Source organism: Schistocerca gregaria, chromosome 7, assembly GCF_023897955.1.
Source record: "Schistocerca gregaria isolate iqSchGreg1 chromosome 7, iqSchGreg1.2, whole genome shotgun sequence".
NCBI lineage: Eukaryota > Metazoa > Arthropoda > Insecta > Orthoptera > Acrididae > Schistocerca > Schistocerca gregaria.
The window spans coordinates 58,259,959-58,284,173 of record NC_064926.1 but is presented as its reverse complement, the minus strand read 5'-3'; the positions used below and the strand labels follow the sequence as shown (position 1 = coordinate 58,284,173).

At 39.0% G+C, this 24,215-nt stretch overlaps 1 protein-coding gene across 1 annotated transcript in view; it reads right to left on the bottom strand.

Moving 5' to 3' along the window:
• The window catches only part of LOC126282225 (tubulin polyglutamylase ttll6-like), a 395,080-nt gene that overhangs the window by 74,488 nt on the left and 296,377 nt on the right, over window positions 1-24,215 (bottom strand). Inside the window, exons 14-15 of the mRNA XM_049981790.1 lie at window positions 5,390-5,536; window positions 5,049-5,094 (exon numbers count right to left, since the gene is read on the bottom strand). Coding sequence (XP_049837747.1) covers window positions 5,049-5,094; window positions 5,390-5,536 — 193 coding nt within the window. The remainder of the gene's footprint in view (window positions 1-5,048; window positions 5,095-5,389; window positions 5,537-24,215) is intronic.

The window sequence follows — 24,215 nt, the reverse complement described above, 5'->3', positions numbered from 1 at the left end:
CACATCAAAAGGGGAGAACCGTAAAGGGTTGTAGGGGGAAAGGGATGTGTACATCAAGAAAGGATGCACACACTGTCATTATCTGTAATGGTTCTAGATCACACACATGGTTACATAGGGACATTTTAGGGAAATATGCACACACTATCATTCACTATAATGGCTCTACATTGCCTAGGTACGAGAAAGAAACTATCGTGTATATATACAGGGTAGTCCATTGATAGTGACCGGGCCAAGTACCTCATGAAATAAGCATCAAACGAAAAAACTACAAAGAACGAAATTCATCTAGCTTGAAGGAGGAAACCAGATGGCGCTATGGTCGGCCTGTTAGATGGCACTGCCATGGGTCAAATGGATATCAGCTGCATTTTTTAAATAGGAACCCCCATGTTTTTATTACATATTCATGTAGTATGTAAAGAAATATGAATGTTTTAGTTGGACCACTTTTTTCGCTTTGTGATAGATGGCGCTGTAATCAAATGTATAAGTACGTGGTATCACGTAACATTCCGCCAGTGATACATTGCTTCGTGATACATTACCTGTGTTAAAATGGACCGTTTACCAGTTGCAGAAAAGGTCGATATTGTGTTGATGTATGGCTATTGTGATCAAAATGCCCAACGGGCACGTGCTATGTAAGCTGCTCGGTATCCTGGACGACATCCAAGTGTCCGGACCATTTGCCGGATAGTTAAGTTATTTAAGGAAACAGGAAGTGTTCAGCCACATGTGAAACATCAACCATGACCTCCAGCAAATGATGATGTCTAAGAAGGTGTTTTAGCTGCTGTCGCGGCTAATCCGCACATCAGTAGCGGACAAATTGCATGAGAATTGGGAATATCAAAAACGTCAGTGTTGAGAATGCTACATCAACATCAACTGCACCCATACCATATTTCTATGCACCAGGAATTGCATGGTGATGACTTTGATCATCATGTATAGTTCTGCCACTGGGTACAAGAGAAATTACGGGACAACGACAGATTTTTCTGCGTGTGTTCTATTTAGCGACAAAGCGTCATTGACCAACAGCCGTAATGTAAACCAATAATATGCACTATTGGGAAACAGAAAATCCATTATGGCAGTGACAAGTGGAATATCAGTGACCTTGGTGGGTTAATGTATGGTGTGGCATTATGGGAGGAAGGATAATTCGCCCCCATTTTATCGATGGCAATCTAAATGGTGCAATGTATCCTGATTTCCTACATAATGTTCTACCGATGTCACTACAAGATGTTTCACTGCTTGACAGAATGGCAATGTACTTACAACATGATGGATGTCCAGCACATAGCTCACGTGCAGTTGAAGCGGTAAAATTTCTTTCTGTGGTGAAAGTTGAAGGATATTTGCTATCGCGATTCGCCAACAATGCCTGACAACATGCATCAGCGCATTGTCAATGCATTTGTGAACATTACGGAAGGCGAACTACTCGCTGTTGAGAGGAATGTCATTACACGTATTGCCAAATGCATTGAGGTTGACGGACATCATTTTGAGCATTTATTGCATTAATGTGGTATTTACAGGTAATTACGCTGTAACAGCATGCTTTCTTAGAAACAATAAGTTCACAAAGATACATGTATCACATTGGAACAACTGAAATAAAATGTTCAAATGTACCTACATTCTGTATTTTAATTTTAAAAAACCCACCTGTTAACAACTATTCATCTAAAATTGTGAGCCGTATGTTTGTGACTATTACAGCGCCATCTATCACAAAGCGAAAAAAGTGGTCCAACTAAAACATTCACATTTCTTTACGTACTACACGAATAAGTAATAAAAAAAGGGGGTTCCTATTTTAAAAAATGCTGTTGATATCCGTTTGACCTATGTCAGTGCCATCTAGTGGGCCAACCATAGCGCCATCTGGTTTACCCCTTCAAGCTAGACAAGTTTCGTTCTTTTTAGTTTTTTTGTTTGACGCTTACTTCGTGAGATATTTGGCGGACCACAGTGTATATATAAGAAAATAATGATGATGATTCTATATCGCATATATATAAACCTATGATAATTCTAAATCAGGGATACATGTGAAGGAAGTGTAATTAAGGAGAGCATAAGCCAAGGAGGAATTAATGAGTATAAGCCAGGGAGGAACTAATTGTATTAATTATTCAGGAATGTCAGTCAAACATTTGTTCTGATGCTTTGAAGGATAGTGGGACAAGTATAGCATAAGTAAAGGTATGATATGTTGAATAGTGTATATAAATGTTGTGTCTATGGGAAGCATAGTGGAATAGTAGTGGAGGACTCTAGGGGATTAAGTGAAGTATTAGGAAGTAAGTGTTAATAAAATAGAAAGAAACTTCCACATGGGAAAAATATATTAAAAACAAAGATTCCAAGACTTACCAAACAGGAAAGCGCCGGTAGATAGGCACAATAAATAAAACACACAAACACACACACACAAAGAATTTCGAGCTTTCACAACCGGCGGCTGCTTCGTCAGGAAAGAGGGAAGGAAAAGGAAAGATGAAAGGATGTGGGTTTTAAGGGAGAGTGTAAGGAGTCATTCCAATCCCAGGAGCGGAAAGACTTACCTTGGGGGGAAAAAAGGATAGGTATATACTCGCGCGCACACACACACACACACACACACACACACACACACACACACACACACACACACACACACACACGCACACATATCCATCCATACATACACAGACACAAGCAGACATATTTAAAGGCAAAGAGTATGGGCAGAGATGTAAGTCGAGGCGGAAGTGTGGAGGCAAAGATGATGTAGAATGACAGGTGAGGTATGAGTGGCCTTGAAATTAGTGGAGATTGAGGCCTGGTGGATAAAGAGAAGAGAGGATATATTGAAGGGCAAGTTCCCATCTCCGGAGTTCGGATAGGTTGGTGTTGGTGGGAAGTATCCAGATAACTCAGACGGTGTAACACTGTGCCAAGATGTGCTGGTCGTGCACTAAGGCATGTTTAGCCACAGGGTGATCCTCATTACCAACAAACACTGTCTGCCTGTGTCCATTCATGTGAATGGACAGTTTGTTGCTGGTCATTCCCACATAGAAAGCGTCACAGTGTAGGCAGGTCAGTTGGTAAATCACGTGGGTGCTTTCACACATGGCTCTGCCTTTGATCGTTTACACCTTCCGGGTTACAGGACTGGAGTAGGTGGTGGTGGGAGGGTGCATTGGATAGGTTTTACACCGGGGGCGGTTGCAAGGGTAGGAGCCAGAGGGTAGGGAAGGTGGTTTGGGGATTTCATAGGGATGAACCAAGAGGTTACGAAGGTTAGGTGGACGGCGGAAAGACACTCTTGGTGGAGTGGGGAGGATTTCATGAAGGATGGATCTCATTTCGGGGCAGGATTTTAGGAAGTCGTATCCCTGCTGGAGAGCCACATTCAGAGTCTGATCCAGTCCCGGGAAGTATCCTGTCACAAGTGGGGCACTTTTGGGGTTCTTCTGTGAGAGGTTCTGGGTTTGAGGGGATGGTCGGGACGATAGTTGAGGGATGCGAAAGCTGTTTTCAGGTTGTTGGTGTATGGCTATGGGAGTGTGCATTTGGGTGTCTGTGTGTTTGAATGTTTGTACTTTTGCATGAAAAAGAGGTAGTCCACATATGATAGTGTGGATGCTGTATTCTGTTATGTGTTTCTGTGCTCCATACATCAATCTTCTGTTGGTGAGTGGTTGCCTTTCCCTTTTTTTATGTGTTGTTTATTTTATAAAATGTCTATCTTATCTGTCAGGCCTCTCCTTTTCTGAAAACAGTGTAATTAAAAAGTTATCTTTATTCAAAAGTGTTGGTTTGCATAATCTAATATATACCTAACCCTTTCAAAAACCTAGTTCCACAGTACTGTAGCCCTGTTCTTTTTGTTTTCAAACCACAGAATTTTAGTAGAATAACACATTGATAAATAAAATATTTCAATTACAAAATGTAAGTTTTCAGAAAATTCAAGATTGACTTTTCTAAATACCGAGGATAAAAACACAAACTCAAAATTCTACTAAGAAAAATAGGTCGTATAATTTTTGTCATTTGAAGAGTACCCAGCTCATAGTTCAACAAAATAACTTTTTGCTCTAATGTATGTATGTATTAACCATCATTTTTGTTGCTTATGAAAATGTATTAGGGTAATCATTGCACACATAGAGGCATTTAGACATTTTTCCCATGTTACATGAGTGACTGGACAGGGAAATCATAAAATGTGGTTATGCTAGGTACCTCCACCATGCACTTTACAGTAGTTTGTAGAGTATGTATATAGATATTGTTGTAGAGTGGTCACTTGCTTCTTTCAGTCTTTTGGGTGATACTATTTAGTTTCATATGTTTCATCAACACAGGTGCCTCATTGTGAGCTTCTGCATTTACTGCCCTCAAAAACAATGGATGTAAAATTTAAGAACCTTCAACATTGCAGCCCATCAGCAATTGTTGGTTAATATAGTAAAAAACTAAAAAGCTGCCTCGATTGCAGAAAAGGAACCTAGTGTTAAGTGTTAACCCAGGTTTCGGCGTAGATAACTACACCTTCTTCAGAACAACAATAAAACCCACAAGTGCCTAAGAAGATCTTTGTGAATGATTAAAAGAACACCTTAGCTATACATATGTAAAATCTGTGTATTCTCCAGGTCGAGTAGAGTTCAAAGAAAGAACTGGTAGCATGTCGAACGGCTTCAGAGTGTGACAACTGATTACACTAACCTATAAAATGTTTGTGAGATGCAATGTGAAAATCCACATAATAACATGTGTGGTATAACAAATGCACAATATAAACTCTATGATTAGAACCGTCATATGGTGTTAATAATATTACAAACACAATAGTTTGCATGAATGAATCTAGCTTGAATTTATGGACTGTCATGGTTAACAATAAAGTAACTCAAGCTTCCACTTGTCCGATTTCTCTACCAGACTGAAAATTTACAATTTACTGAAACAATACTATCCATGTAATGTTAATAAAACAGCTACGAATAAAATAATACAGCAACTTCACTTACTCTGTGTTTCTAACAACATACTTCGTACTTTTTCTTCAGATTGCATCTGAAACAAAATTTTTCTTAAGAAGCTATTTGATGCTGTGTATTCCAATCATAAGACACAGGTAAATAATTTATCAGTATTTAAGAAAAGAAATATGAGCCAACTGTAAATAAAATTGAGAGGTCTGTCAAAATGAAGACTGGAATAAATTTATATTGTAATTAATGTGCAATTTTCACGTAAAATTCAAAATTTACTTCAGTTAAGAAGCAATGAAGAGAGAAGAAGTTAACAACTGAAAATGTTCCAACACTTGTACTGGCCAATTTCTCTGTATTAATGAGTGTAATCTTACTTTTGCGCACTGTGTTCCAGTCATTAGAGGGAATCGTCGTGCATTTGCTGTTATCATCTTGTTTATGTATCCCAATTTGCCATACAATCCATATTTCTGTTCATCAATAGGTCGCAAAGTACCATTTTTCATCATTGCTTTGTAGATCTGTAATCAATAATACTCAAAGGATGTAATTACAAAATGACTGAAATGAAATTGAAAAGTAACAACTGTGAGAAACTGAGAATGACCACAAATGCAACAAGGAAGAAATTTAATCTTCATACTTACACATTAGATAATGTATAATTGCTCTATTAAACATGGTTCATGGTTGCTTCATGTTACATACTCACCAGTCCTTTCAAGATCTTCAGATCAGGACAAAACAGTCAAGCCTACTAACAGTAAAATTCCAAATGGAAACTCAAACAGGAATGAAAAAAATGGGAAGTGGGCAAGATGCGTTGTATTTTATAGTATCTTTACTGGTCCTGTTGTCTACAAAAGCAGCTCATGCAGAAGATATTGGACATGGCAACTTAAATGTATACAGGAGGAAGTGATTTCTATGCACACATATTTAAAATTACAAATAATACACTCCATACATTCATAAAGATAATGGATGTTTTTTTTCAATATTATGAAAAGGAAAGTTGCTACTCACCATATAGCGGATATGCTGAGTTGCAGACAGGCACAACAAACAAACTGTCACAAATAAAGCTTTCTGCCATTAAGGCATTTGTCAACAATAGTGACAGACACACACACACACACACACACACACACACACACACACACACACACACACACAATGTGCATGTGCGTGCCAACACATACGCGCACACACACACACACACACACACACACACACACACACACTCATGCAAATAAAACTCACACACACGACTGCAGTGTCAGGAAACTGGTTTTAGTTGCCTGAGACTGTAGAGTGTGTGTGTGTGTGTGTGTGTGTGTGTGTGTGTGTGTGTGTGTGTGTGTGTGTGTCAACTGTTGGTGACAAAGGCCTTAATAGCTGAAAGCTTTATTTGTGACAGTCTTTTTGTTGTACCTATCTGCGACTCAGGATGTCCGCTATATGGTGAGAGAATACACAAATTTGTTACATTCCATCCTGGATTTTCCAATTGGTGGTTTTTAAATTTACGAGCTTTCAGGATGTGTCTTTACAGTGATCTCAGTAGAAGAATGTAAATTATGATGAAATGAACTTACGGACAACACAACACCCAGTCCATGAGCTGACTCAACTATGTACAGTACACTTCATACATTTATATAATTTAGGACTAAACAAGACCACTCACCAAATAATTGCATCACACAGTGGTAATGACAATAAGGTATGAACTTGGAAGGGGTGACAGGAAAGAGGAGGGGGAAACTGTTGAGTGATGGTAGAGTGTAGTGAGTTAGCAGAGATTGAAACTCTAAGGATTACAGAAGCAAGGATGTATTGCAAGTATGACTCCCATCTTCTGTAGTTCAGAAAAGCTGGAGCTGGGGGAAACAATCCTGATGGCCTGGGTTGTGAAGCAGTCACTGAATTTGGGCATTTGTGCTCAACTGCATCTTCCACCACTGGATCGACAACTTTGTTTTTGGTCACAATTTGGCAGTGACCACTTATCAGTGACCATTTATTTGGTGGACATTTGGTTAGCGATCATGTCCACATAAAATACAAAGCACAAATTTAAGCAGGAATGCTATATGACATGGCTGCTTTCACGGGTTTTCTGCTTCTGATGGGATAGAACAAGCCTGTGACTGGACTGAAATAGTATGTGCTGATTTTCTAGGTCTTGCACTTTGGTCTTCCAGAGGGATGTGACCCCTGTGGCAAGGGGTTGTAAGTGGGAGCGGCCTGGCAATGGACCAGGAATTTCTTTAGGGAGATGTTTAGGGAAAGAAGTAAAATTTGGAAAAGTTACCCAAAACCCCATGTTAGGGGAGGCTTACTGGATGGTATGAGAAGGAAATACTTTTTCTCCTTTCTGGTAAGTCTTCCTTGACCTGGGATTCTGGGTGCTTTTCCATACTCTACCCCTCTTCCTAAACCTCACCATTCCTTTTTCTTCGCCCATCTTCCTTCCCCTTCAACCATTCTGCCAGAAGAAGGAGCCATTGGCTCTGAAAGCTGGCATATGTAATACCTTTTATATGTATGTCCTCCTGCCACTACTTGGTGAGTAGATTTTTTAGTCAATGGATAGATATTTGGGGATGTAAATAAGTCTGTTACTGGTACCTTTCTTTTGATCTTTCTTACCTGTATGCTGTGAGGGTGCATTTTTTTCCTCATCTGACCAATATTGTTTTTGTTTTATGCATACTTATTGATTTAGTTCCTAGTGCTGTAATGGACGCAACTATTTCTTGGTGTTTCAGTGGAAGGCTAGTAGCAAAGCAATGCAGAAGCCAGAGGCAGCTGGTGGCCACAGTAGGATGGCATGCTGTTTGCAGCACCAAGGCTGTTTGTGTCAGCAATCCTGGACATGTCACAGCTGCAGACCAGGCAGCTGCTGCCAACACACACTGTAGCACCCAATCATGTGCTGACAGGTGGCAGAGCTGCTGCAACATGGCATCCATCTGTATCTACATGAGTCATAATAAAGAACTCGCCTTGTCACTATTATTTCAGTGAAGCCTCCAGCGGCAAGCATCTTTACCTTGACCCTTAACTGCCGCCCATCCTGGTGCAGTATGTAGCCCACAACTCCCATGTCTACTTTAATGTGGATTTACATCTGCATTTACAGGTGCTAGCTGTGCTTTCATCAACAATCACTGCCTGGATACCAACACTAGTCATTGATCCACACTGTTGCACATGATTATACAAAAGTAGGTGGTTGCAGAGCCGATGCATTTTCATCTGAGTGTATGGGGAATACTGGGTGACCATGCTTTCCAGTCCCATTCTCTCCTCTGCTCCATACTGAATGCTGTTTGGAGCAATTCACACACATGGATGGAGCCATACACCAAGAATTTTCTTTGTGGACAGCCAAACCACATCTGCACTTTGGATCCCATTTTAGTGTGCCCAAAACGTCGACATTTACATGACAGCATGGTTAACGTGTATAAGGCCAGCCTTCAGGTGAACAAAACTTTCAACAGTGTACAGTACTTGGATGGTTTATTTATTTATTCTTTTTATAATGCTCTTGATCTGTCACATCTTCACTTTTCCATTCATGTTGTAATTCCTTGAAACACGGATGCATTATGTCCCTGTAGCTTGAGATGTAACACATTATTTTAGGACAAATGATTGGTTATACACTCAATCCCTTTAAATGGTGAAAGATAATCATGATATTTAATAATCATTTTTTATTAGTAGTTAAGTTTCAGACAGCATATTGTTGGAGAAATGGTTTATAGTTATGTGCAAATAAGGCTAGATACGTGGGCACAACTTATCTGCAAGACAGGGCAACAAGTTTAGCTTGTCCACTTGCTGTGGGCTACTTGTCCTTAGATGTCACAGCTTGGAGGTGTGTTATAGCCATGGAAGAATGGCACTCATGATAACAATGGTGACATAGTAGAAGCAAGCAGAAAAGAAGTTACGTAAACTCTAATTCGGTCTTACATCCTTGGTTGTTTTGTTTGCCAAAACATATTCTCATTGTACAAGATATCTGTTACCAAATATTTGTGATAAGGATGTAATATACATATTTGATGACAATTAACTCAATGTATAAAGATATATAAATGGATTGGTGTTGAAAGAAGAAATATTGTTGGTCAATACATAAAATCAGAAGAATTCCAGATTTCTTTCAGCCTCTAACCCTGAAAACACTCCAAATGAGATGAAATCCACTAGCAAGAGCAGAAGAATGGTTATCTGGATTTTATTAGCTGGTCTGGATACTAGTTAATTTTATGAAATAGATGACCATGAAGAACATATTACACAGTAAATGGAGTAAATCCAAAATTGATAAACTAATACTCCATTTTGGCTCAGTACCATAAATGGACTAAAGAAACACACATTCCGTTTTGGAACCCTAGCAAAGGATGGGAATGTTTCAGACAGCAATAATAAGATTTTTTAAAGAAATTTATCAAGAAGAAATTGGAGCAACACACTGTTGCCTTTGACAATGATTGTCAACAGCTACTAATAATTAACATTGTAAGCACCATTAAAAAACACTGCCCATGAAAAAAGATAAGAAATTATAAATAATCAATTAATTAACATTCTTGAGTTTCTCCTGGCATATTTTATAAACAAAATATCCACGAGTGTACTGCTGGTCTACAGTGTCCAACGGCCACAATATTTCGGCGATCATACATGTCGCCATCATCAGGTGAACTGATGGACTGAGCTCCTGTGAACGTGCCGGCACGCAGATCCATACGCTATGGCTGTTCAGGGGGAAATGGGTTCAGTCACAGCGGCAGCTGATTTAATACCTTCTGCCCGTGGCACGCTCCCCCCGCCGTCCATGCCCCACACCCACGGTCACGCGGTGGAACAGATTGCGACGGCGTCTGAGATAACGTCGGTGTGATGGCTCTGTCCGCCGTGGTCGTCACAACTATATGTTTGCTCGATTTACTCTTGATTAACCCAATCGCTGGTTCCTAAGCCTTGCTAAGATTATAGCCACAGTCACGGTTTATGAGGTCGTCATTGGTGCAAATTTCGATGGCCTCTCTAACAACGCTGTCCCAGTATCTCGACGTCTGTACCAGAGTCCTCGTGCGTTCATACTCCATCGTGTGATTTTCCGACAAACAATGTTCAGCGACCGCCGACATGCTCGGATACATCAGTCGACTGTGCCTCTGGTGTTCATGGCATTGATCCTCGACAGTACACATCGTCTGGCCAATATAAGACATGCCACATTGACACGGAATCTGGTACACGCCGGCCTTCCTCAAACTGAGGTCATCTTTGGTGCTCCCCACCAGTGCACGAGTTTTATTCGGAGGTCAAAACACAGTGCCGACCCGGTCTTTCTTCAAAATGTGGGCGATTTTCCCTAAGAGTGCACCTGTATATGAAATAAACGCAGTGCCTACCTTCTCCCTCGTGATTTCATCCATCTCCACAGGTTGTGCTGTAGTGGTTGGGGGGGAGAGCACGTTGAATCTGCCACTCTGAGTAGCCATTTTTTCGAAATACTGTTCTCAGATGTTCCAATTCCTGGGGTAGACTCTCTGCGTCAGAGATAGTGCGCACCCTATGTACTAGAGTTTTAAGTACCCCATTCCTCTGTGAAGGGTGGTGGCAGCTGTCTGCGTGGAAATACAGATCAGCGTGCTTTGTCTTCTGATACACCCCAAGACCTAGGGTGCCATCAGCCCTTCTCTTAACCAAGACGCCAAGGAAAGGTAATTTACCCTCGATTCCAGTCTCCATAGTGAATTTGATGTTGGTGTGTATGGAGTTTAGATGAGTAAGGAAGTCAAGGAGTTTATCCATACCATGTCGCCAGATGACGAACGTGTCGTCCACGTAACGGAAAAAGCCACATGGTATGGATAAACTCCTTGACTTCCTTACACAACTAAACTCCATACACACCAACATCAAATTCACTATGGAGACTGAAACAGAGGGTAAATTACCTTTCCTTGACGTCTTGGTCAAGAGAAGGGCTGACAGCACCCTAGGTCATGGGGTGTATCGGAAGACAACGCACTAATTTGTATTTGCACGCAGACAGCTGCCACCACCCTTCACAGAGAAATGGGGTACTTAAAACTCTAGTACATAGGGTGTGCACTATCTCTGACGCAGAGAGACTACCCCAGGAATTGGAAAATTTGAGAACTGTATTTCGAAAAAATGGCTACTCAGAGTGGCAGATTCAACGTGCTCTCCCCCCAACCACTACAGCACAGCCTGTGGAGATGGATGAAATCACGAGGGAGCAGGTAGGCACTGCATTTATTCCATATACAGGTGCACTCTCAGGGAAATTTGCCCGCATTTTGAAGAAACACCGGGTCGGAACTGTGTTTTGTCCTCCGAATAAAACTTGTGCACCAAAGATGACCTCAGTTTGAGGAAGGCCAGCGTGTACCAGATTCCGTGTCAATGTGCAAGTCGTATATTGGTCAGACGATGTGTACCGTTGAGGATTGATACTGTGAACACCAGAGGCACACTAGACTGATGTATCTGAGCAAGTCGGCGGTCGCCAAACATTGTTTGTCGGAAAATCACGCTATGAAGTGTGAACACACAAGGAATCTGGTACAGACGTCGAGATACTGGGACAGCTTTGTTAGAGAGGCCATCGAAATTCACACCAATGACGATCTCATAAACCGTGACTGTGGCTATAATCTTAGCAAGGCTTGGGAGCCAGTGATTGGGTTAATCAAGAGTAAATCGAGGAAATGTGTAGTTGTGACAACCACGGAGGACAGTGCCATCACACCTACATCATCTCAGACAGTGTCACAATCTGTTCCACCGCACGATCGTGGCACAGGGCATGGACGAAGGGGGAAGTGCGCCGCGGGTGGAGGGTATTTAAATCAGCCGCCGCCGCGACCGAACCCAGTTCCTCCTGAGTAGCCATAGCGTACGGATCTTCATGCCGGCACGCTCACAGGAGCTCAGTCCGTCAGTTCACCTGATGATGGCGACATGTATGATCACTGAAATATTTTGCCCGTTGGACACTGTAGACCGCCAGTACACCTGTAGATATTTGCTTAATTAATTAACAGTTATTTTTGATTAGAACAAAGGACTCCAACCTGGAAGGATTGGCAGAGTTAATATTTTAAGTTTTCTAAATAATGGATGACATGGTTCTTTATGATTTGCAGTGCACATATTTTGAATGATTTTTGTCTGTATTTTTTTACAATCCTCACTATGTTCGTCAGTTAAGCCAAGAAACAATACCATACCTAATAATTGATTCAAAGTAGCTTGTATATGCTACTTTTCATGTGTCCATGTCAGTTGCAGTTGATAATATTTGCACTGCAAATGCAAAGTTGCTCTGTTTGTTTGCTAGGTATTCAATGTGTGCCTGCCAGCTCATATTTTTATCTACATTTAAACCTAAGAATTTGACTGAGTCAACTTCTTCTATATCTTGGCTGTTGTGAACAATCTTAATCTGATCACATTTTGAGTGTTTGGTTTTGAATTGCATCATATGAATCTTAGAGGTGTTTAGATTCAATCCATTTAGCTGAAACCAAGTTTCTAAGCTACTGTGGGTACTGATCACAGATTTGGGAATTTTTTCTAACTCCTGATCTTCAACCAAGACAGAGGCATCAGTGTCATCTTTATGGTGAGTAACAATCAGTGCTTTTTTTAATAGTGTTGAACTGTTCAATACGAGTAAGATAGATAATAGTAATACTAAGACTTCGGAATTACAGACAGCTATACTATAAAATAGGAGTTACATAATGTAATAAATTAATTTGAGTGTTATGCCAAAGATCCAATTGTATTGTGTATAGAAACCTATTTAAAATCCTTGATGTATTTTTGTTATTCAATTTAAAAAATAACCTATAGAGGCACTTATAGCCTCCCGAATGTCATCTTTCTTCTTCTGCCCACCTTCATGTAAGGATGCATTTCCTTATTATTTATGCATATATAATAAATAACAGTAGCAATCAGATGCATTTAAAGGTTTATTTTATGGTAGTCAAACAGAGATCCTGTTACTAACAATATGCCCAGAATTTATCGCTGTTGCAAATTTTAATTACCCTGGGAAGTGATTATTTTGGTGATGTTTTGATTTGCATGCAATTATATGCAGATTTTCATTCTATACAAGCTGAACCTTGCAGTCTAAATTTATTGTCATGAAGTCTGATCAACCTTTTTTGTGTAATGCAAACCATTTTGTCTCATTACACTTCATATTAACACAGTCCACGATTACTAAGCTTATCTGCTCCCCCACAATTACTCTGAACCTGACCATTGTAAATTCAGTTAATGGAAGAATTTTGTTTTCACCATCAGGCACAAATCTTTCTTTGCTATGCTCCTGCTGTGGTCCTTTTGATGTATCCCAGCTCCAAACAATTTATTTCCAGAGGAATTAAATAAATCCATTACTTTTCAATCACATTTCTTCCTTTATTTTAAATGGGATATATTTTGTTGGCTGCTAGGTGACAGGATGCTGGCAAACACCAAGGAAGAAATCAATTGGAGTGAATAAATAGGAAAATTGTACAATTAAAAATGGGCTAATTATAAAATTATTTTATAGTTACAAAGTACATCACACTGTAAGATAACACGCAAGTATTACATTGTCTATTTTTTCCTTCCCTGAACATAAAGTGGTTTCATATGTAATCTGTAATCATTCAAAACAGGTCCTGCTTGGTGGATTCAGTTTTGAAAAAAAAAATGCAATAGTAGATAACTTTAACAATAGTGAGTATTTTAGTTATGCAAAATGGCTGACTTCCTGTTGTGAGCATGTATAATGGGGCTTTGTTGTTTTATCCTAGTACTGAAGAACACTCTTGTTTGGCAAATTTAATCATGTCTGTGCTGATACTGAATGTGATTAAGTGATTCCACATATGTGATTTTAGTCATTTTGCATGTCATGGTGATGACTAGGAAGTTATCTAAAATGGAACCTGAAACTTTACATGGAATAAAATTTAGTGGCAAAGAGAGTGAATATGCTCAAGATGCTGTACATGATGCAGCCATTCAGTTTGTGAAACTGAATCAGTGGATGAGAGCAAAGTAATTAATATACCAGATAAAATTTTCTGCTCTAGATCACAGTTTAGCAGATATGATTGGACTGCTTTTAAATGGTTGTCCTTAAAACAGTATGAAAAGTTAAATTGAAGGTCAGACGATGTGGCATCTCAAATATCAACTCTGTGTAATGAAATGTCTACTAAAAGTGACATGTGAAGTTCGAGTAATGATATGTCAGCCATAGATAATGAGTTATCAACAGAAAATTGTAATGACATTTCAACTAAACATGAAGAGCTGGGGAATGAAATTTCATGTCGAATAATGAGCTTAAGAGCACAGTCTCAAGTTTAACTTAACAGCAAAATGTTATGAAGGCCGATATGACAAATTTGTCTTTACAATGCAGATTATTAATTACAGAAGTCATTGCACTGAATGATTCATAGAAGGTCCTTGCCGACACAATGAAACCATTGTTTGATGAAAGATTATGGATTGTGGAGTCTGTTCACAAGCTAGATTTAAAGGTAGAGAATTTCACTGCAGAGCATGTGCCTAAGATTAAACACCAATTTGACACACAAGGAGAATGTTTTGAGCAAGACTATAATGAGTGGAGTAGAAAGATTGAGGTCAGCATTGTTGCATTGTGTACAACAGATGGTTAATGAGGTGTTATTGTAGGGAGAAACTTCAGGAGAACCATTAATATGGAGTTAAATCAAATTAAAACAGCACTGGAAGTGACAAGAAAACATTGCTTCACAAGTGATTGATATCCAACAAGAACTAATATCAGTTGGATACGAAGTAACTACCTCCAACTGTCCCCCCACCCCTGTTGTTACAGTAGAAGATGATGATAATAGTCCTGGGGTATATGAGAGAAGATAGGGCAATGATTTAACCCTCTATGGACGAGCTCAACTTGTGTGTAATGCTTACAATACATTGCTGCATCTACATAGCATGAAGCATTTTCTTGCAGTCACCATGCATAGCAGATTCATAACATTTCAGAGTAAAAGTATAGGAAGTTGTACTGTACTTCAAGAATTTCTTCAACTACTTGAACAGTGGAATCTTTGGAGTACTGTGTAGCATGGATAGGTGTATTTCAGCTGTTGATTCTTATTATTACTGATCTTGAAACACTTAAGTTATCAGCTTTAATAAATATTACATGATGGAGGCAATTTTAGGTATATCTCAATAAAAAAATGATTATCATAACCATTGATCCTGGAATTTGTGAGCCTATTTTTTAAACATTACAAATTTGTCAATTAAGGAATCTGCAAGAAAACTGTTCTTTTTCTAGATAATGAATCCTGCAGTATTTTATAGAAGGAATTGTGCGGCTCAGGAAGAGAATGACGACTCTTGCATGATTGCCTCCTCTAGTGAAACCACTAAGTATGGTGAACAGATTGGATAAGAAGGCCAAAGAAAGGTTTGAAGTTGACTGTCCATCAATTAATCTTCTCTCCAACGAGTTTATGGGAGGAATGGATCTTTTAGATTAACTAATTGTGTTATACAGAATCAACATCAGATCAAAGAAGGACTACCATCAGCTATTTTTTTCACTTCCTTGATATGATGGTAGTAAATGCATGGCAACTGCATGTTGGTGTACCCAAAAATTAGGTGAGGCCACTCTGAATAATTAATGGAAAATCTCATATAAAGATGTGAAACAAATACTAACAAAGAGAGAGAGAGGGGCTGTGCAGTGCAGGCATGTCAGCTGATAAATGACATGTGTAGTTTCACACGTGGCCCTGTCTTGAATTGTGTATGTTTTACCAGTAGCGGGGCTGGAGTAGGTGGTTGTGGAGGGATGCATGGTGCAGGTTTTGCAGCGGGGTCAGTTACAGGGGTAGGAACCGCTGGGTAGAGAAGGTAGTCTGGGAATATTGTAGGGTTTAACAAGGATGTTATGGAGGTTAGGGGGGCGATGAAAGGCCACTCTGGGTGGTGTTGGGACAATTTTGTCAAGGGATGATCTCATTTCAGGGGTTGACTTGAGAAAGTCATATCCCTGGCGGAGTAATTTATTGCTGTATTCGAGGCCAGGATAATATTGGGTGACAAGGGGGATGCTTCTGTGTGGTCTGAGGGTAGGAACATTGTTGTTGGACGGGGAGGAATGTATTGCTTGGAAGATCTGCATGATAGTTGCGGGAGAGGAAAGCACTGGTCAGGTTATTGGTGTAATTCTTGAGGGATTCGTCACTGGAGCAGATACGTTTGCGACTAATACCTAGGCTGTAGGGAAGGGAGCGTTTGATGTGGAATGGATGGCAGCTATCAAAGTGAAGGTACTGTTGTTTGTTTGTGGGTTTGATATGGACAGAGGTGTGGATGTGAGCTTCAACAAGATGAAGGTCAACATCCAGGAAGGTGGCTTGGGTTTTGGAGAAGGACCAGGTGAAATTCAGATTCGAAAAAGAGTTGAGGTTATGGAGGAAATTAAGGAGTGTTTCTTCACCATGAGTCCAGACCACAAAGATGTCATCTATAAACCTATACCAGGCCAGGGGAAGCAGCTGTTGGGTCTTCAGGAAAGCCTCCTCCATGCGGCCCATGAAGATGTTGGCATAGGACGGAGCCATCCTGGTTCCCATGGCCGTTCCCCTGATTTGTTTGTAGGTCTGGCCTTCAAAAGTGAAGTAATTATGGGTGAGGATGAAGTTGGTAAGTGTGATAAGGAACAAGGATTTTGGAAGATCTTCGGGTGGGCGTTGGGAGAGGTAGTGCTCAAGGGCAGAGAGACCATGGGTGTGTGGGATGTTTGTGTAAAGGGATGTAGCATCTATGGTGACAAGAAAGGTTTCAGGTGGGAGTGGAGTGGGAATGGATTTGAGGCGTTGTAGGAAGTGGTTTGTGTCCTTGATGTAGGATGGGAGTCTGCGGGTGATAGGTTGGAGGTGTTGGTCTACCAGAGCTGAGATACGTTCTGTTGGGGCTTTGAAGCCTCCTACCTGATGAAGGAACATTTATTCCAAAAGCTAGGAACATAAATTTTCGGTTGTTTTTTTGTGTATCTATCGGCTGTACTATGATAATTTAAAGCTATTATGACACTATTTCCTACATCTACGTTCTTCCTGTATTTGACTTGCACCCTTTGAGACCCTTTAACCTAAAAAACTCCCCAGACCATGCCATGCAGCCCTCATTATCCACGTAGGTGCCTCCTGCGTGTCATGGACACCTCATCTACTTAGCAGAACCCAAAACCCTACCACACTATGGCTCAAGTCAAGGAATCTGCAGCCTATACAGTCACAGAAACAAGAAAATGAAAATAACACCGATGCACATGGGGAAAAAAGGACAATAAGACCCAACTGCAATGCCTAGCCTTTTGAAATGACATAGTAATTGAGAAGGAAGGAGACACAAAGAAACAAATCAACAAACTAAACAAGATAGCTGGAGGCATTAGATTGGATCATCTACCAAAACAAAAGCCAATAAGTATCACCCAGGACTGGAAAACAACAGAAGACATTATGCACAAGGCCAGAAAAATTTAAATACCTTGGAAAATATATTACAGGAAGGCACAAGACTGGTGCACCTGCCTGCCTAGTATCGTGCAGGGCCCCCGTGAGCACGCAGAAGTGCCACAACATGATGTGGCATGGACTTGACTAATGTCTGAAGTAGTGATGGAGGGAAATTTGACACCATGAATCCTACAGGGTTGTCCATAAATCCATAAGGGTACAAGGGGTGGAGATATCTTCTGAACAGCACGTTGCAAGGCATCCAAGATATGCTTAATGATGTTCATGTCTGGGGAGTTTGGTGGCCAATGGAATTGTTTAAACTCAGAAGGGTGTTCCTGGAGCCACTGTGTAGCAATTCTGGAAATTCTGGATGTGTGGGGTGCCGCTTTTGTCCTGCTGGAACTGCCCAAGTCTCTCAGAATGCACAATGGACATGAATTGATGCAGGTGATCAGACAGCATGCTTATGTATGTGTCACTTGTCAGAGTCATATCTATATAAATAAATTAGAAGCAGTCTTCATTGCTTAACTTTTTTAATGGTGACCAGTTTCGATCTTTTTATCAGATCATCTTCGAACCATGAACGCTTGCCAGAGGCGGTGGCGCGTGGCAATCCTCTTGTTTATGGCTGGTGGTGTACTGCACCAGTAGGCAGTACACCACCAGCCACCAAGAGAATTACCATGCACCACCGCCTGTATTTTGGTTCTCCTGTTATTCTCCTTTTATAATATAATAATTATAAAACTAAATGATTAAACTGTTTTTATTTTTATTTTTTTGAAGTCCTATCTAAACTTGCCCAACCAAAACTTTTTTATTCAAGCAACAGTTATATGTTAGGTTCGTTTGCTCATTTCACTACACCCACAACATAATGTTTACTATTACGAGTTAATGATTACCTTTAACTTACGATAAATCTCCAATAAAGTACCACTTGAACACTTAACGAAGTTAACTTTTTTGGTAGTGGAGTAACAGTTAGTGAAGTTAAGTTGGTAATTAAAATTTCACAGCTATGCTGATTATGAAATTAAAGAAGAATCAGTTTACAATTATATGTTTAGTTCTCTCTAAAGTATGTCACCAGTCACAATGCAGCCCCACTATCAACGATGTCCATGGGCACAGGATGAATTAGTTTTTGTTCATAAGTAGATGAAAATAACCCTTTCTGCTGTCAAAGTGACTGGAAGCAACTGTGAATGGGTGTGTTTGAAAGGCTATTAAAATACATATACCAGGTAAAGTGAAGGTACCTCAACTACGCTACTCTCCTGTGGATACTGTCACTTCTATATTTAGTACAGGATCTACCATGCCATGTCCATTTGACAGAAACTGGGGTCAATGGTAGGTTTTGGGACCCTGCACAGGGGAGCCACGGACCAGGGAGAACGAGGGGTCCACAAACAGGCTTAAGGTGCTGTCTTCCACTGAAACTGAAACTGAGTCAGTGAGGCAAACTTCACCTGTTGAGAATCCTGCTATATCTTGTGTCTGGGACAGGTAAGGGCAAAAGGGTTGGGAGTCCCTTAATCATCAACAGTTCAAAAGGATGGCAAAAACAGTGCCCCTTAGAGAAATGACAGCAAGGGATTGGGACAATAACTTTGTGCATCCAGTGTGTATTTTGGGAGCCTCACAGAAGGTGTTGAAGAGACTATTCTCACAGGTATCAAGGGGACAGGATGCAACCAACTGCAGACTGCAAAGCAGACCGGAACAAACAGTGCCTGTCATCTTGGCTCTGAAGTTATATTTGGATCACTGATGTGACTGGCAAAGAACATATAGAAGACTTGCCTTGCTCGTGGAATTTCAGTTAAGTACATAGAAGTGATTGTGGTTCCCTGGTTTTGAGCTGACAGGAAGGCATGAACAGAAAGTTCAAAGCTTCTGTGACAAGCTAGACTGTGGCATCTTAAACTTGTGACATAAGGCTGAGAGGCTGTTACCCAGCTAGCTGACTATCAGGTGATTCTCCATTAATGACACCTGAAGAAGACCTAAAATTATTTTTAAGATCTAAATAAATAGCTCCTCTTTCCCCAATGCTGCTATTAAAATTGTAGAGATCAATTGCCAACGCTCCTAAAAATCAGCAGAACTCACATAATTCTAGGCAAAAAGCTAATTACAACCTGAAACTGACAGCAGTGAGATTTTGTACCGAGAAAAAAGAGACTGATGAGAAATGCAGTTGTCTATTAACTGCAGCAAGCAAGAAGCTCAAATCTACCAAGATAGAAATTGAACCTGCAACAAGATTATTGGGTAAAATACATTTAAGATGTGTTTACACCTGTACAAATTTCCCTGCACTCTAGGCATGTGTGGCCACTGAATGAAGAGACAATGAAGTGCATGCCTCTGATTTGTGCACATGAGCCAACATGTGCAGTCACAACAGTCATATGCCTGTGCTTGGTTCTCTCCATATGGTGCTTTGTTTTAGTATGTTCTGCTGATAAGAGATTCAGTTTTTTAGACACATCTGAATAAGCTTTGTGTTAGAATTTTAGTTGAGTGAACCAATAAGAAACGCATGAAATTTGAACAGTGTTGTCATGTATTTCATTTTATATGTCTGGTTAATTCTGTGGATTATAAAGACAGAGTGAAGCTAAATAACTGCCTACAGTTCCTCACAAATAAGAACAACCTAGAAACAACAAAGACAGAGTGGAACAAAATAAAATGGCTTCATTTGTACTTCCAATGAAAGTATGTTGAAGAAGAGGGATGATTATGTGGCCTTCGATGTGCCAAAGCTGTCCTGATCGCTTTACAAGCCACTTTAATTCATAAATAGTTTTTGTCAATGAGAGCAAATAAACAAGCAATGAAATCTCTAGTAGAAATGTACACCCATAAAATCCTTTTTGATTTAGAAATGAAAATGGAAACTGAACATCTAATGTCTGGTATTTCCTCATCAGCCACCAACCAGTCCTTGTACATTCCAAATCCATATATTGCAGGAACTGCTCCCCTCTATGCTTTACAAATTTCAGCTCCCATTGCATCTGGTTTATCCAATGAATTGAAGTCATCAGAGAAAGAATAAAATGTCCAGATGTTTCAGATGCTTTCTAATGCCTTACGCTCAATGAACTCACCATGTGAAGCAAAAATATTCATAATACAAACTGAAGGACATTATGAGAATGTTAATTTAGTTTTCTTCTGTTTAGAATTCATCATTATGGTTACATATTTTTTACGATAAATAAAATACATGTAGTGGTATATTTTGACCTGTTTATTGTAAATGTTCAGAAACTAACAAATGTTTTTTACCTCACAGTAAATCTTGTATGTTATGTGGTCCTTGGTCTGTCTTTAGACAGTGTTCACACTAGCCCCCACATCAACAACATTCAGAATGTTTAACACTTTTGGCAGATGACACAAGCCAATGGAGCTATGATTCAGCTTCTGCAATAAATGTATTAAATGTCTCCCATCTGTCTTTATCAGAATTGTCACTGTGAAAGTATTTTTTTTTTGTTTTAAATAAAAAACAAACAACAAGGAGAAGTTCTTTCATATTTAATAATTGGTGTGGAAAAATTACAAGTATTATAATGATACATACAGAATTTCTCAGGCTTGTTATCAAAATAGACATATACATATTAAATCTATACTTTTGTAACAATAGGGAACTAAAGAGCCATGTTTTCTTACATCATTTTATTATTATTTCATTTAAAATGGTGAAATCAAATGGGAATATCTCACAGACAGTTACAGAGAAGTTTTACCTTATGAATTTCTTAAAAGATATTTTCATTCCACAGTTCCTTGTCAACGGAAACATAACCACTGGGCAAAATGTAATTATCTCAAGAACTTTCATTTTTCGAACTGTGTCACAAGATTGAGACCATTCTGAGAAGTCATTATTAGCTCCAGTTACTGAACTGTCATCATTGTCAACCACTGCATCATTAAAGAAGAAGACAAAAAACCTTGTAGAAAAAGACTGATAAAGAGCTTTAGCGGCTCAAGAAGGAACATTATCTTTGGTGAATGCACACCAAGTACCGTCCAAGGTAACTACACTTCGTACTCATTGAAGAGTCTCAGAAGGGCAATAAATGCCCTTCTTCAACAAAAACAACTTAAAATACAAGAGATTCTGTATAATGAATGGGATGCAGTGAGTTCTGTGAAATATTTCCCTCCAAAATAATGTGCACTAATTGATCTTACTTAATAATCACACACAATTTTCCTTCTGCTCTTATGCCTCTACAAAAATTTGTTGTTTTGAAATTTTCCTTGAATGTTCCATAGCAAGTACTCAAGTGTACTATGGCTCATTGTCTAATATGAATAACCTTTATCAGAAAGTTTTTTAGTTCTTCTTGAAAGGAAAAAAAAAAGAGTTCCTAAATGTAAGTCAATGTTCATGGTACAACTTCCTATTTCTTCTGTGTTTCAAAATTCAGTGAGCCACTGTACTGTCAAAACAATGCCAATAAAACAACTTAGGAATTTTTCCACACGATGGCTCTGACTGGCTGGCAGTGAACAACTGTTGGCTGCAACTGTGTATCTACAATTGTGTATGTCAGCTGTTGAAAAGTGGGAATTCTGCTTCTGGTGCGGACCAGCCAGCCAATGAGGGAAAAATAAAAATTCAACAACATGGAAACAAAAGCATAGATACACACTTCTCATGATTTAAACTGATTTGAACTGCTTGAGGACACAACACTACTACAGTCTGCAGTGTCCAAGGCTATGCTGAACCTACCTGTTATTGTTTCAGTTAAAATACAAAAATTAAAATGAAGCACCTCAGAGACAGAGAGAAGAATTTAAAAATTTGGTAAGGTGAAATCCAATAATCCAAGGAAATGTCCATTAAACTGAAGTTCCACTTGGCCTTGGTTTCATCTTACGAACTTTCTAAATGAAATATTATTGGTAAGAGATCTGTGTGCAGTTCTTTAAAAGTGGAGATGAGGCAATTGTCTACAACTTTTGATACTGCACTATGAAAAATAAAAATGAAAATGGCAAACAGGAAACTTTTGTGTACCATACTAATCACTTTAAATGTAGAAACATCTATAAATGTACTTATATTTTTGGCATCTGCTGTCTTTTATCTCCACCTCAAAATCAATGAAGCAGAATGTCACAAGCTGTTATTATCATCACTGTGCAGCAAAGTCTAATCTCACATTAATTTTACACCTTTTATAGGGTCATATGTGAAACGTACATTCCACTTAATTGTAAGACTGGGACAAAAATTAATTGCTTGTCTTTTATGATGTAAGGTGAGGGGGGTACTGAAGGCCATAGCAGATGAGTTGCCATATTTGAGATTATGATAAAATTTGCAGATTTTTAATTGCAGCTTAATTAATTAATGATGAGTGTCATTCAGCCCAGACAAATTAAGGCAACAAAAGTAAAGTATTAAACTTACGAATCTAATAGGTATAACGGCACAACAGACAACAGAAATATTGGATGTATCCCAAATTTAACATTCATTATCTGTTAAGTTAATTAGTTTCAAAAAAATTTAAATTCATTACAGTAAAGTCTGGATAATGGTATTTCTAATGAAGATTCAACTTGAGCGATTAAATCAGTTGAAATTCCCTATTCTGTACAGTAGTAAAATTTTCAATTATTCCTTTTTTTTAATCAATATGGTTTCCAGAAAGACTAAATATACCATTGCAATTAGTGGATCAAAAGTTATCAAAAATAATAATGAACCTGATTGAAATATAGTGTGAATAGTATTTTGACAGACTTAGGTACGTCCTCATTATACACAACTTTAAATGGAAATTAAGAACAAAAATGTATTTTAAGAAGTCAGGATAGTAGCACATGGAGAGATTCTACCTTGCTATGTTTCAAGAGGTATTATGTTAAAAGTTCAACACAGTACGACAGTATTACAGTTAGAAACTGTGTGTTTGTCTTGAGGACGTGTAGCTCATGGCAAGAAAATACCCAAGCTATATTCATGCAGTGTTTCAGAATAAGAGCACTTGGAGACTTGTAACAAGCTTTACATTTAATTTGAATCCTTTTTGAAACTTTTTATGCTGATTCCTCCCACAAAATGATGGAAGGAAAAAGAACTGTCACTTATTAAAAAATTTTTGCTGTTCATGCTATAAAACTGCCACAGCAGGCATGACATTTTAATTTATTACTTCTTTACTGCTAACTATGCAGGAAAAACTAATTTTTGTGTAAAATGGAATGCAAATTACCTAGGCTGTAATCATTTAGTGTTTGGTAATGAAAGCATCCGGTGGCTTCTGAAAACTTTAAACATAATGTTAAACCTTTTCTAAGTGTTTTTTGCTTACTTGCTCAATGTTAAATGTTTAACATATTAACTCATTTGTAAAGAATCAGAACTTTTTAGTTGTTTTATATATGGCAGCTGGGTTATTTACAGACTCGTGGGTTTCCTGGATAATTTATAATTGGATTCTTCTATTGATCACCAAACTCACTCCAAGATGTAACCAAAACCTTTAGAGAAAATCTCAACTTGCATGTACATATGTTCTCCTATCATATT